General features: G+C 40.5%; 1 protein-coding gene across 1 annotated transcript; it reads left to right on the top strand.

Moving 5' to 3' along the window:
- The first annotated feature begins 522 nt into the window (after positions 1-522).
- LOC128690795 (beta-1,3-galactosyltransferase 5-like) lies at positions 523-4,475 on the top strand. The gene has a single exon (XM_053779516.2). It carries the CDS (start codon positions 981-983, stop codon positions 2,190-2,192), a length of 1,212 nt encoding a protein of 403 aa, XP_053635491.2. The 5' UTR covers positions 523-980; the 3' UTR covers positions 2,193-4,475.
- The last annotated feature ends 8,132 nt before the right edge of the window (positions 4,476-12,607 follow it).

The following is a 12,607-nucleotide window of genomic DNA, read 5'->3' as shown; positions in this document are numbered from 1 at the left end:
TTGCTTGTAACAGATAAGTGAACTGTAGATATAAATCGATATGTACACCTGTTAACCCTTTTGGGGCCTAGTTCCTAGGCCGTTTGTGTATCCATATGCTCTTGACCTACCGTTCACAGGATGGATATGGGGTGCACAATAAACTAGCCAGTTCGGTGGCAAAATCTAATCTGGTGAGGGAATTTAACCTGTCTTCCGATCAAACTTGATTACCTTCCATTCCATCAGGTGCTGTATGACCCTTATAGGTTTAGCGCTCCTTCCTTCCATGGTTTGAGCCTTGGAGATGGGAAGCACGGTGCCGGCACTATGAGGGAGGGGTGAGGATATTAAAGTGCAGAGGGTCTTGAATTGTGATGCCCACACACCTGTTTCTAGTTATTTTACCTTGGTGGGAAACGGCTGGTATATTAAAAAAAAAATCCTGATTTGAGGAAGTAAAATATTTTATTTTATCTACCCCTTATAATCCTTTAAATTGCCGTTTTCTATAAATTTGTTGGGAATAATAATGTTGAAGCGACGGTGCAGCAGGTGAGATTCAGTTGAACATCACCACCTGTTCTGAGTAGTTATATTGCTCTGGTGTTTCTAATTAATGCTTGAAAAGGGCAAGAAATGTTTGATTCTTGAATCTCTCAGCTTACGGAGATGCTGAGAATCCCGCATATTAACCAACAGGTGACTAAGTAAAGGCTGAAGAAGTTACACTACAGTGATCTGTCCTCATTGCTCAAGGTCGCGAAAGCTTGAAAAGGAAAAACTTACCGGTACGAAATTGTTTTTACCTAGTTAATCATGTAAAGTCAGTGATTTCAGTATGGATAAATCATTAATTAACTCATGATGGTGTTGGCTGTTGTACATGACCTTATAAATGATTTGTACAAATAACAAGAAACTTCAAAATGAACCAAAATAGCTGTCATTACATTCCACAAACTACACCGTATATAATTAGGATGAACTAATGGAGTGCAATGCCGCTTTCAAGATTTGTGAAAAAATCGCTATGCAATTTGTCAGTGAATGCGAGATGTCAGACTGTAGCCATTATGATGAAGCAAGTGACTGGGTGCCACCCTGGTGGACTGCTGCTTGTGTGCCTTACTCTGGCTGTGGTGTTTATGATAGGGGTGTGGCAGGACCCCGCTACACACAAACTCATCACCCCATCTCCTGTCAGTGTTCATCCTCTGTATCCTTCCCGTGTACCATTGTTGGATCTTCCAGGATTTACCTATATAATTAATAATGATGTTTGCAGCGCGGATGTTTTTATAATAGTGATAATCCACACTCATCCAGCGAATCGTATGGAACGGGACCTGATGCGCCAACACATCCCAGAGGAGGACCTGAGGGACCTAGGAATGCGTAGGGTCTTTCTTCTCGCTCGAGCCGAGTGGGAAGATCAGGAGCTTTACCACAAGACTTCCCAGTGGAGCATCAATGAAGAAAACTTAATGCATCATGATATAATCCAGGGAAATTTCAAGGAGCACTATCACAACCTCACCTACAAGCACATTATGGGCCTACAGTGGGCTACACATTACTGTCCACACACTAAATTTATAATTAAAATGGACGATGACATAGCCGTTGACTTATACCAATTTCGTGACAAACTGAGAACCAGATTCTGGGGCAGAAAGAATCTTATTCTAGGACTGATGCAAATCGAGGCCAAACCTGTTCGAAATAAAGCCAGCAAGTGGTATGTGAGTGAGAAAGAGTATCCAGAGAAGTATTACGCCCCGTTCATGTCTGGCTGGGCTTATGCCATGACCATGGACGCTGCTTCAGCCATTGTGGCTGAATCCATCAAATGGCCATACTTCTGGATCGACGACGTCCATGTCACTGGAACACTTGCTGAAAAGGTTGGAGTCAAACGTGAAGGGTTGAATCGCTTCTACACACTCCACGTCGATCACCTCCACTGTTGCGTTGAACTGCCAAATAATGCTGATTACTTCTGTGATTTCTTGGTTGGCCCATCGGAAGGTGACCCGGACGTGTTGGGCAAAGTGTGGGATCATGCTCGATCATGCTACATCAACCCATGCCAGAGACGACCTCCAGAGATCAGTGTGAGCAAGACCTGTGTGAGGGCTAAACTTCCTCCTCTCGCACCCCTTGGCAAGGGACACGGAGAGATTGTAAAGGTTTATGGACCTTTTTTGTAGGAAAACCCCGTGGAAAATTATAACTGATTTGTATTTTAACATTAGTTATTAAAAATCAAGTGTTTATTTTACTCAGGCAATAAAATCTTTATTAATAATAATAACAACACTAAAAGCAGGTGGTATATAAATAATAAAGAAACTTGACAGGAGAATTGCTAAAGTAAATAATATATATTTTTGATATAGCAGGCTACCTTCATGTTTGGCAGATTTGAAGTTTTTCAAAATTTTATCAAGGAAATGTAAATGTAATTATGGATACTGTACATCTCAAGGGAGGTTCTTTGATGTTGGTAAAGGGGCTCTTGTTCTCCCTCTTAGATCAAACCCGATTGACTCCCATTTCTCAGGGGCTGTATAACCCTTTTGGGTTTAATGCTTCCCACTAGGTATAATAATAATATTGTAATTAAAAGAAAAAGGTGTAACAATACATGCATTCATTTGAATGTTTGTTGATATGTAACTTTGCAACTAAGATAGCACTAAAAAGGTTTGAAATCTGTAAATGGTTTAAAATGTGATGTCTTTTGTTAAGTAGGTGTCAGTTTAAAGAAATGCAGCGTGAAGATAATGCCATTTTATTTATTAGTTACTGTGTAACAACCAGTAAACAAGGAACATTTTTTCCCCAAGCTGGGTCACTAATGTAATGAAGGATTTCGTGGATTGTGCTTGGATGATTATTATCTCCCCAACATTGTTAAAACCCAGCATTTTCTATGGTTTATATAACGAGTTAAAATCCTAGTTACTGCTAAGTAATAATTTCATTGGTGCCACAGATCTGTATAAAAATGTATTATGCAATGGCTTTCTAGTCTTTTAAATGTGTACAATTTTTTAATAGAAAAGTATATAATCAATTATTTTTTATTTACATTACTTTGTACTTCATATCTACCACTCACTCTATTTTTTATATTTTGTGTGAGAAATTACCTGCATGAGGTTTACAGGGTATTACCTGAACTATTATGTGCAAGTAATGTGGGTGAAGTAAGTGGGACTTAGTCATATTAGGTCACAGGACTGTCACTTCTTCGATGCCCACTCCATCACCACTCATGATAAGCTTGACCTGACATTAAATTAATAATTACAATATTAAACATTAATACCAATAATGGAAAATTATGTTATTAGGCTTGCTGGATACACAATATAATTATTGTACAATACATATAATACAATAGTGTTATTAGAAAAGAAATTCATATTACCACTTACCATTTAATTACTGTAGATGGATACCACCACAATGCCTACCTAACATATAGAAACCTACACTGGCCAGCATGAAATCTAAATGAAAGGACAATGGCACATTTCCCTGTGTGAGTGATGGTGTAATTTCCTTATATTTCACCATCCACATGTAATTCTGGAGATCCTGCAAATTTCCTGTCCCAGTTTTTCAGTAGGGGACATGAAACACCCAGTTATGGCCTCAATGACATCGGATTAAATTTCACTATTAACAGACCAGTGCTCACACATTATTTCCACTATAGCATCCCCATCTTAGCATCACTCCACTGCCACTGCCACCAAAAATTTCTTGAAGGGTCAAATCAGCATCACATTGTAATACACAATTATTATATTATTCATATTTACATATGCTGAATTCAGGAAAATTATATAAAAAAATCACATTGCAGCTAAGTGGAGATCGTTGATGAACGACTTAATTAATTGAAATTACTTTGTACTCCACCTTGCTTTACAATTTTTACACAAATTTATAGTAATTAAAATTTTCAGAGAATTAGCTTTGGTATAATAGGATACATTACATATTTACACAGTTCAGCATATTACCTATCTATACATTTAATTACATCAAATAAATACAGCCCTAATTTATTTATTATTGAACCTTTTACAATTTTTCCTTTTATCAATGATTTAATTTCATCTCCATAGATTTCTTCTTGCATCCTCTGAATCCAGTATTTCAGAGGATGTAAAAAATTATATGAAATATTCATTTTGTTTATAAATTAAAGCACTAGCAATGTTACATTAATTACTTTGAGTAAGGAAGAATATCTGTTAATCTCAATGGCCAACGAGGGACAAATTATTGGAGCGGTGGTCACAGTAATTTCAGCAGGTGCCTTTTGTAAAGGTCAATTTTATTTATCAACCAACTTGGTCCTTTGAACCATGATACAGTATTCAAATATTTATCATAAGTCAAGCTTCGTGACAAGAAATCAGCTGGATTTTCGTCACCAGGTATATGATTAAATGTTAATAAATGTTGACCCAAACTCTTACGTTTTTCTTGCATTTGATTAATTTCAGTGACTGTTATGGAGGTACACAATCTTACTGTTACCATTACGAATCCACTGTAAGGACACCTCATTACCAGACCAAATCACAGTGTCGCTAATATTTATCTCCTGCAATTTATCTCTTACCAAATTAGCTAATTTGACACCTATGTAAATGGCTGTTAATTGCAACTGAGGAAATGTAAGCGCTTTAATTGGAGCCACTTTAGTCATAGACATGCCACCATCTTGACTTACTACATTATGTGAGAATTCCAACAGTGGTATCTGAACATAATGACCTATCAATCTTCCCACTTTTTAATTTCATTAGGTAGGGCTTCATCCCATGTACATTTAAGCTTCCATGCTTCTTGTATTAATTTCCCTCCTATTGGAAGGGGTGACACTAAGCCTAGTGGATCAAAGCATTTGGAAACTTCAGCAAGCAAGGTTCTTAATCAATTTATCAGACATTACAGAATTATTAGATTATAATAACAAATATTTACTGTTCCATTTATTTATTAATTATTAGAGTGAAGAAGCTTGCCATATATTGCATGGCCTCCTGCTGTTTTTGGAAGAGTGACGCCACATTTCTTTACCATCAGTACCTGACCAATCGGGCTATGGTTCGTACATCAGCTTGTGTGCGGCCAGCAGTAACAGCCTGGTTGATCAGACCCTGATCCACCATAAGGCCTGGTCTCAGACCGGGCTGCGGGGGCGTTGACCTCCGAAACCCTCTTCAGGTAAACCCCACTATTTCCTCCCCAAAACCCTGCCGATGAAGAATTTTCCCTAAAGCGTTCCTCTCAACTGTGTCATATGCCCCCTTCCAATCCAGTGCCAACAGATTCCCCACCACCCTCCCTGATCCCCTCTGGTTACCTGGAGTTTACCTGGAGGTTATTCCGGGGATCAACGCCCGCGCGACCCGGTCAATGACCAGGCCTCCCAATGGATCAGGGCCTCATCAACTAGGCTGTTACTGCTGGCCGCACGCAGTCCAACGTACGAGCCACAGCCCGGCTGATCCGGCACTGACTTTAGGTATCTGTCCAGCTCTCTCTTGAAGGCAGCCAGGGGTTTATTGGTAATTCCCCTAATGCTTGATGAGAGGCTATTGAACAGTCTTGGCCCCCGGACACTTATGGTGTTTTCCCTTAGTGTACCAATGGCGCCCCTACTTTTTATTGGGGGCATTTTGCATCGCCTGCCCAGTCTTTTACTTTCGTAGGGAGTGATTTCTGTGTGCAGATTTGGGACCATTCCTTTCAAGATTTTCCAAGTGTAGATTATGATATATCTCTCCCTCCTGCGTTCCAACGAGTACAAGTCAAGTGCTTCCAAGCATTCCCAGTAGTTAAGGTGCTTGACAGAACTTATACGTGCAGTAAAGGATTTCTGTACACTCTCTAGATCTGTGATTTCACCTGCTTTGAATGGAGATATTAATGTACAGCAGTATTCCAGCCTAGAGAACAAGTGATTTGAAAAGGATCATCATTGGCTTGGCATCTCTCGTTTTGAACGTTCTCATTATCCATCCTATCATTTTCTTTGCACGTGCGATCGTGGCACTGTTGTGATTCTTGAAAGTGAGATCCTCAGACATTACTACTCCCAGGTCCCTTACATTATTTTTCCGCTCTATTGTATGGCCAGAGTCTGTAGTATACTCTGTTCTAGTTATTATCTCCTCCAGTTTTCCATAACGGAGTAGTTGGAATTTGTCCTCATTGAACATCATATTGTTTACCGTTGCCCACTGGAAAACTTTGTTTATATCTTCTTGGAGGTTAACCGCGTCCTCAGTAGATGACAGCCTCATGCAGATCCTAGTATCATCCGCAAAGGATGATACGGTGCTGTGATGTATATCTCTGTCTATGTCTGATATGAGGATAAGGAATAAGATGGGGGCGAGTACTGTGCCTTGTGGAACAGAGCTCTTCACTATGGCAGCCTCCGATTTAACTCTGTTGACCATTACTCTTTGTGTTCGATTTGTTAGGAAGTTGAAGATCCATCTCCCCACTTTCCCAGTTATTCCTTTAGCACGTATTTTATGGGATATTACGCCATGATCGCATTTGTCAAATGCTTTTGCAAAGTCTGTGTATATTACATCTGCATTCTGATTTTCTTCCAGTGCATCCAAGGCCATACCATAGTGATCCAGTAGTTGCGAGAGGCAGGAGCGACCTGCCCTGAACCCATGTTGCCCTGGATTATGCAGATTTTGGGAATCCAGGTGATTTGCAATCCTGCTTCTTAGCACTCTTTCAAAGATTTTTATGATGTGGGACGTCAGAGCTATTGGTCTATAGTTCTTAGCTAATGCTTTGCTGCCACCTTTATGGAGTGGGGCTATATCCGTTGTTTTAAGTGACTGGAATTTCACCCATGTCCAAGCTCCTCCTCCATAGTGTACTTAGGGCATGCGAGAGGGGTTTCTTGCAATTCTTCATGAAAACAGAGTTCCACGAGTCTGGGCCCGGGGCTGAGTGCATGGGCATGTTGTCAATGGCTTTTTCGAAATCTATCGGAGTTAGGGTAATGTCGGAAATCTGGCATACATTTATGGAGTTTTGAGGCTCATTCATGAAGAAATCATTTGGGTCGTCGATCCTCAGACCGATTAGTGGTTCACTAAACACAGAGTTGTACTGGGATTTCAATATTTCACTCATTTCCTTGTTGTCATCTGTGTAAGTCCCATCCTGTTTGAGTAAGGGCCCGCCCGATACTAGATGTGGTATTTGCCTTGTTTTTGGCATATGAAAAGAAATATTTTGAATTTTTTTAAATTTCACTAATAGCTTTAAGCTCCTCCTGTCTCTCCTGGTTCCTGTAAGAGTCATTTAACTTAAGTTCGATAGTTTCCACTTCCCTGGTCAGCGCCTCCTTTCGTGTATCAGATATTCTAGCACTCTTGAGGAGCTCAGTGACTCTTCGTCGTCTTCTGTAGAGGGAGCATCTTTCTCTCTCCAGTTTACTCCTACTCTTCTTCTTTCTTAGAGGAATATGCCTAGAACATGCTTCAGCTGCCAGGAAGTTGATCCTTTCAAGGCACTGGTTTGGATCCATGTCATTTAAGATATCTTCCCAACATGTTTCGTTTAGGACATGGTTTACCTGGTCCCAGTTGATGTTCTTATTGTTGAAGTAGCATTTTGTGAAGACACCTTCACAGGTACATGCATTCTGCTGATCAGGACCCCTATGCATGTATGTCTGGACTTCGATTATGTTGTGATCGGAATCAGTTGTTTTTTTATATTCTTATGTCTCTTACAGGTCCTCATTATTTGTGAAGATAAGGTCAAGTGTGTTTTCTAGTCTTGTTGGCTCCACTATCTGCTGGCTTAAGGTGTGTTTTTCGCAGAGACTTAGTAGCTCATGTGTGTGTGACCTTTCATCTGCGCTACCTCCTGGGATTGTTTCAGCTATAACATTATTTGCTACATTCTTCCATTTTGTATGCCTTAAGTTGAAATCACCAAGCAGTAAGATGTTTGGGGATGGAGCTGGAAGGTTTTCCAGACAGTAATCAATTTTCAGTAGCTGTTCCTTGAACTGTTGTGAGGTTTCATCTGGTGGCTTATATACAACCACAATGACTAGGTTTTGGTTCTCGATCTTTATTGATAGAACTTCAACTACCTCATTTGTGGTGTTCAGCAACTCCGTGCAGAGTAATGCCATGCCCCGTGAGCATGGACCTGCCTGGCAGACTGAACTGGCTTCTCAAGACAACCCAGTCAACCACGCACTTCAAACGATTTCCCAACACTTTCATGAAAAGCTTGTAATCCTTGCATATCAAGGATAATGCTCGGTAATCCTGGAGTGTGCGCTGCTGCTTCCCCTTAGGTACCAGAACCACCACCGCTGTCGCCTGCCCCTTACCCATTTGACCCTCCTTCTTCATCGCATTTAGTAACTTTACAAAAAAAAATCCCTTATTAACTCCCAGTGCTGCACATAAAATTCACACGGCAGCCCGTCAACCCCTGGTACCTTACCCTTGCTCATATCCGCCAGCCCCCTTTCAAATTTCCTCCTCTTCGATTGCTCCTTCTAGTGCCATACGATCACTCCACCCCAGGTGACCCTCAATGCCCCTCCACACCCCTTCCAAATCCTCTCTCACCACTTCACACCCCTTCCAATACTTAGCCAACCACCTATCCATATACATACCCATCGCCTCCATCGTCTGCAGCACCTGCCCCCTCCAAAATCCCTCCTTCCCCGTATCCAGCACCTCCAACGGCATCATGGATGTCGCCTGCCTGTGCTGTTGCTGCCTGTTATGGCCTGTCGCTCCATAACACCTCCTCCACCCTGGCCTGCACGATCACAGCTCCTAAATGCTCATCCTGCACCTCCCTAATTCCCCCCTTCGAAACCTCAATCTCCTCCACCAGGTAAACTCCCCCATGACTCCCCCACCATAACAAGCTTCCGATCTGTATTCCAAATAATTGGTCAAGCTATAGTGATAATGATTAACCCTCCACCCCTCCCGCACATAAAATTTGCGTATCCTATCCTTTGCGGCCCCATCCCACCACGTCACTAAATCCTACACCCACTTCCCCTCCTTCTCCAGCTTTCCCCACAATGTTGCGAAACCACACAACGCCTCCTCATCCATAAGCACCCTCGTGTTGAGTTTCCAGTAACCAGTGTGCCGACGCGCCATTGTCGACCAGCCCACCTCCGCTACCACCACTTGATCTGAGTATGGTGCCACCATGGTCCAGAAGGGCTCACCGTGCCCTGTACCCTGCCCTAACGCAGGTGTGCTCCACCTGCCACGGATCCCCGCTAAATGCCTCCCGCAGGTTAACATCCTGAAGCAGGTCCCCTAGAGCTCCCCCAAAAAAAAACCTCACCTCACGGCGCCACATCCGCCCTCCACACCATGCAGTTCCAGTCCCCCAACTAATGCTACTGACAGCAAACTACACAGGAAGCACACCAATTCGTCCCTAACAAACCCCACCTTAACTTATTCCACGTTCTTCGTAGGAGCATAAGGGGCAGTATAACAACTTTTTTTTTTTCCGTCAGATTTCTTTCATTGTTGGTGCACAAGACGATGTATTTACAATATTTACTATAAATATTTGTCAATAAGATATCCCAAACAACAACTGAGAAAAAACGATTTACTGAAAATATCCTTTGGCAGGATCGTAGTCCTATATGGGACGACGTAAGGTTTGGCCACTTGGTACCGAAAGAACAATGCTAATACGAATTTTTCATGAAGCACTTTCCTCTAAATATCTTATCTTTATTCCACAAAAAAAAATAAAGTTTGTCAGTTCTTAGACTTTTGCAAAAAATCTGCCATTTACTCTCACGTAAATCCCAAAATATTTGGAATATTTCCAAAAGTGCATCACTAAAATTAAGAACAATCATTATTTTACAATTTCTGTGAATATTACCCCACTTAATTAAGTAATAAAGGCGTAGGAAAGCGAAATAAGTGAATAAGTTACTTCCGAGATATTGGCCTGCCCGCCGTCTCGTTCTTTTTTTTTTTTTGCGAAAATCCCGTTTGTTTCGGTGGTTTCCTTAGTAAACTGGTGTTCTACTGCAGTTATCCTCTTCAAAATACCGTTTTCTCTTACTCAAAGACCAAAGAATACGATATGGAGACGAGGAGTAATAACTTTATATCGAATATTGCTGGTGGACTCTCGCCATATTATGGCCTATTTTATTCAGTGTAGAGTATATAACATGTTTGTATGTTATTTATAGTGTTTATTAGATCAATTCTGATAGATAAATAAGCTGTAGAGTTGATATAAGAGTAATAATGAAGTGATTTCTCCTGGCTCTCTCTGGAGCGGGAATACTGCTGGTGTTCCCAGATGGTTCCTGATTGGCTAGAAGTCTACGTATAAGCTCCGCCTACTTTTTTATGATGCCAAATAGTCAATTATTATATTATTTATTTATTTATTTATTTATTTATTTAGAAATTTTAGCATACAAACAGAGGTACAAAAAATACAGGTAAGAGCAGCATGCCAAAGCCACTTATATGCATAGCATTACGGGCTGGCTTAAAATTAACTTAAGATTAACTAAGCAATGATGAAATCAGTGATAAAACATTATTGTAAACAGATAACTAAAAAATAACAAAGTTAGATTGGGTTTTAGGTTTAACATTTATGTGATATAATTGTGAGAAACATTTAAGATATACAATTTATAAGGTTCAGTTATTCAGTATTTATTTGGTTTTGGGTGAGTAAGTGATCTTTGAGAAGAGACTTGAATTTATAAACAGGTAGTGTTTCTTTTATATTTACAGGTAATGAATTCCAGATTTTAGGGCCTTTTATGTGCATTGAGTTTTTGCATAGCGTGAGATGGACACGAGGAACATCAAAGAGTGATCTGTGCCTTGTGTTATGGTCATGTGTTCTGTTGAGGTTGGCAAGGAGATGTTTGAGGGGAGGGTTAATATCAGAGTTAAGTGTTCTATGTATGTAATAGGTGCAGTAATAAGTATGGATGTTTTGTATGGTGAGTAGGTTTAGTGTATTGAATATTGGTGGAGTGTGCTGCCTGTAGTGAGAATTTGTTATCATTCTAACTGCAGCCTTTTTTTGGGTAATTAGTGGTCTGAGATGGTTAATTGTTGTTGAGCCCCATGCACAAATTCCATAGGTGAGATAGGGGTAAATAAGAGAGTGATATAGGGCCATGAGGGCTGACTGTGGAGCATAGTACCGTATCTTCGATAGTATGCCTACAGTCTTGGAAATTTTCTTAGAAATTTGTTGTATATGTGTATGAAATTTGAGTCTATTATCAAGGTGGATTCCTAAGAATTTTCCCTCTGTTAGCTTTGTGATAGGTGATCCGTTTATCATTATGTTAAGAGGGACATCTGTAGCTCTGTTACCAAACTGAATGAAGTAGGTTTTGTCAATGTTTAGTGTAAGTTTGTTAGTCCTCATCCAGGTAGATATTTTCTGTAATTCGGTATTTACAGTATTGGCTAGCGTGACTGGGCTCGGGTGAGAGAAGACGTATGTAGTGTCATCTGCAAAAAGTGTGGGTTTGAGTAATTGCGAAGCATTTGGAAGGTCATTTATGTATAGGAGAAAGAGAAGAGGGCCAAGGACACTTCCCTGTGGGACACCAACTGTAATTGGTTGCGCAGAAGAGTTTGCCCCATTTGCGTACACATATTGGCTTCTGTTGCTGAGGTATGACTTGAGGTAGTTGAGGGAGTGCCCTCTTATACCATAGTGTGACAATTTTACGTGGAGCAAGTCATGGTCAACTGTATCAAAAGCTTTACGTAAGTCAATGAAGATCCCCAGTGGGACTTCTTTTTTCTCTATTGCAGTGTATATATGTTCTAGCATGTGTATAATAGCATCATTAGTATTTTTATTAGGCCTGAATCCAAATTGGCAGGGGTTGCGTATGTTTTGGGAGATAAGGTAGGAGTAGATTCGTTTATGAATTAATTTTTCGAAGATTTTTGAGAGAGGGTGTAAGTTGGATATTGGCCTATAGTTATTCAACTCTGTTTGGTCTCCTCCTTTGTGGATCGGGGTGACCCTTGCTATTTTGGGTACTGTAGGGAAGGTGGAGGATTCTATGGATTTGTTAAAGAGTGTTGCAATGATTGGTGATAGCACTTGTGACAGTTTTTTGTATATAAAGGGTGGTAAGGTATTTAAATCTCCTGCCTTGTTTTTTAGTGCGTTGATAATAAGGGAGACTTCGTAAGGGTTAGTCGGAGCTAGGAACAGTGTGTTCGGGTAGTTGCCGGTGAGGTAGTCATTTGGTGGGGTATCTGAGCTTGGGATTTTATTGGCAAGGTTTTGTCCTATAGTGGAGAAGAAATCATTGAGTCTGTTTGCTGTTTCTGTTGGTGGGAGTTGGGGTTCATCTGATTTTGCTAATTTTATTTCGCTATTTCGTGATATCTTTTTTGTTCCCAGAATTTCTGATAGGGTTTTCCAGGTCTTTTTTATATCACCTCGTAAGTTGGATAATCTGTTCTCATAATACAATTTTTTTGCCCTTCTTATCAGGCTGGTTAGGATTGACGAGTAACGTTTTGTT

This window comes from Cherax quadricarinatus, chromosome 24, assembly GCF_038502225.1.
Source record: "Cherax quadricarinatus isolate ZL_2023a chromosome 24, ASM3850222v1, whole genome shotgun sequence".
NCBI lineage: Eukaryota > Metazoa > Arthropoda > Malacostraca > Decapoda > Parastacidae > Cherax > Cherax quadricarinatus.
Note: the sequence above shows the minus strand (reverse complement) of the source record. Positions and strands in the feature narration are given on the sequence as shown.

Coding starts and splice junctions, on each gene's coding strand:
- LOC128690795 (XM_053779516.2), top strand. CDS start 981: ATGCCGCTTTCAAGATTTGTGAAAAAATCGCTATGCAATTTGTCAGTG.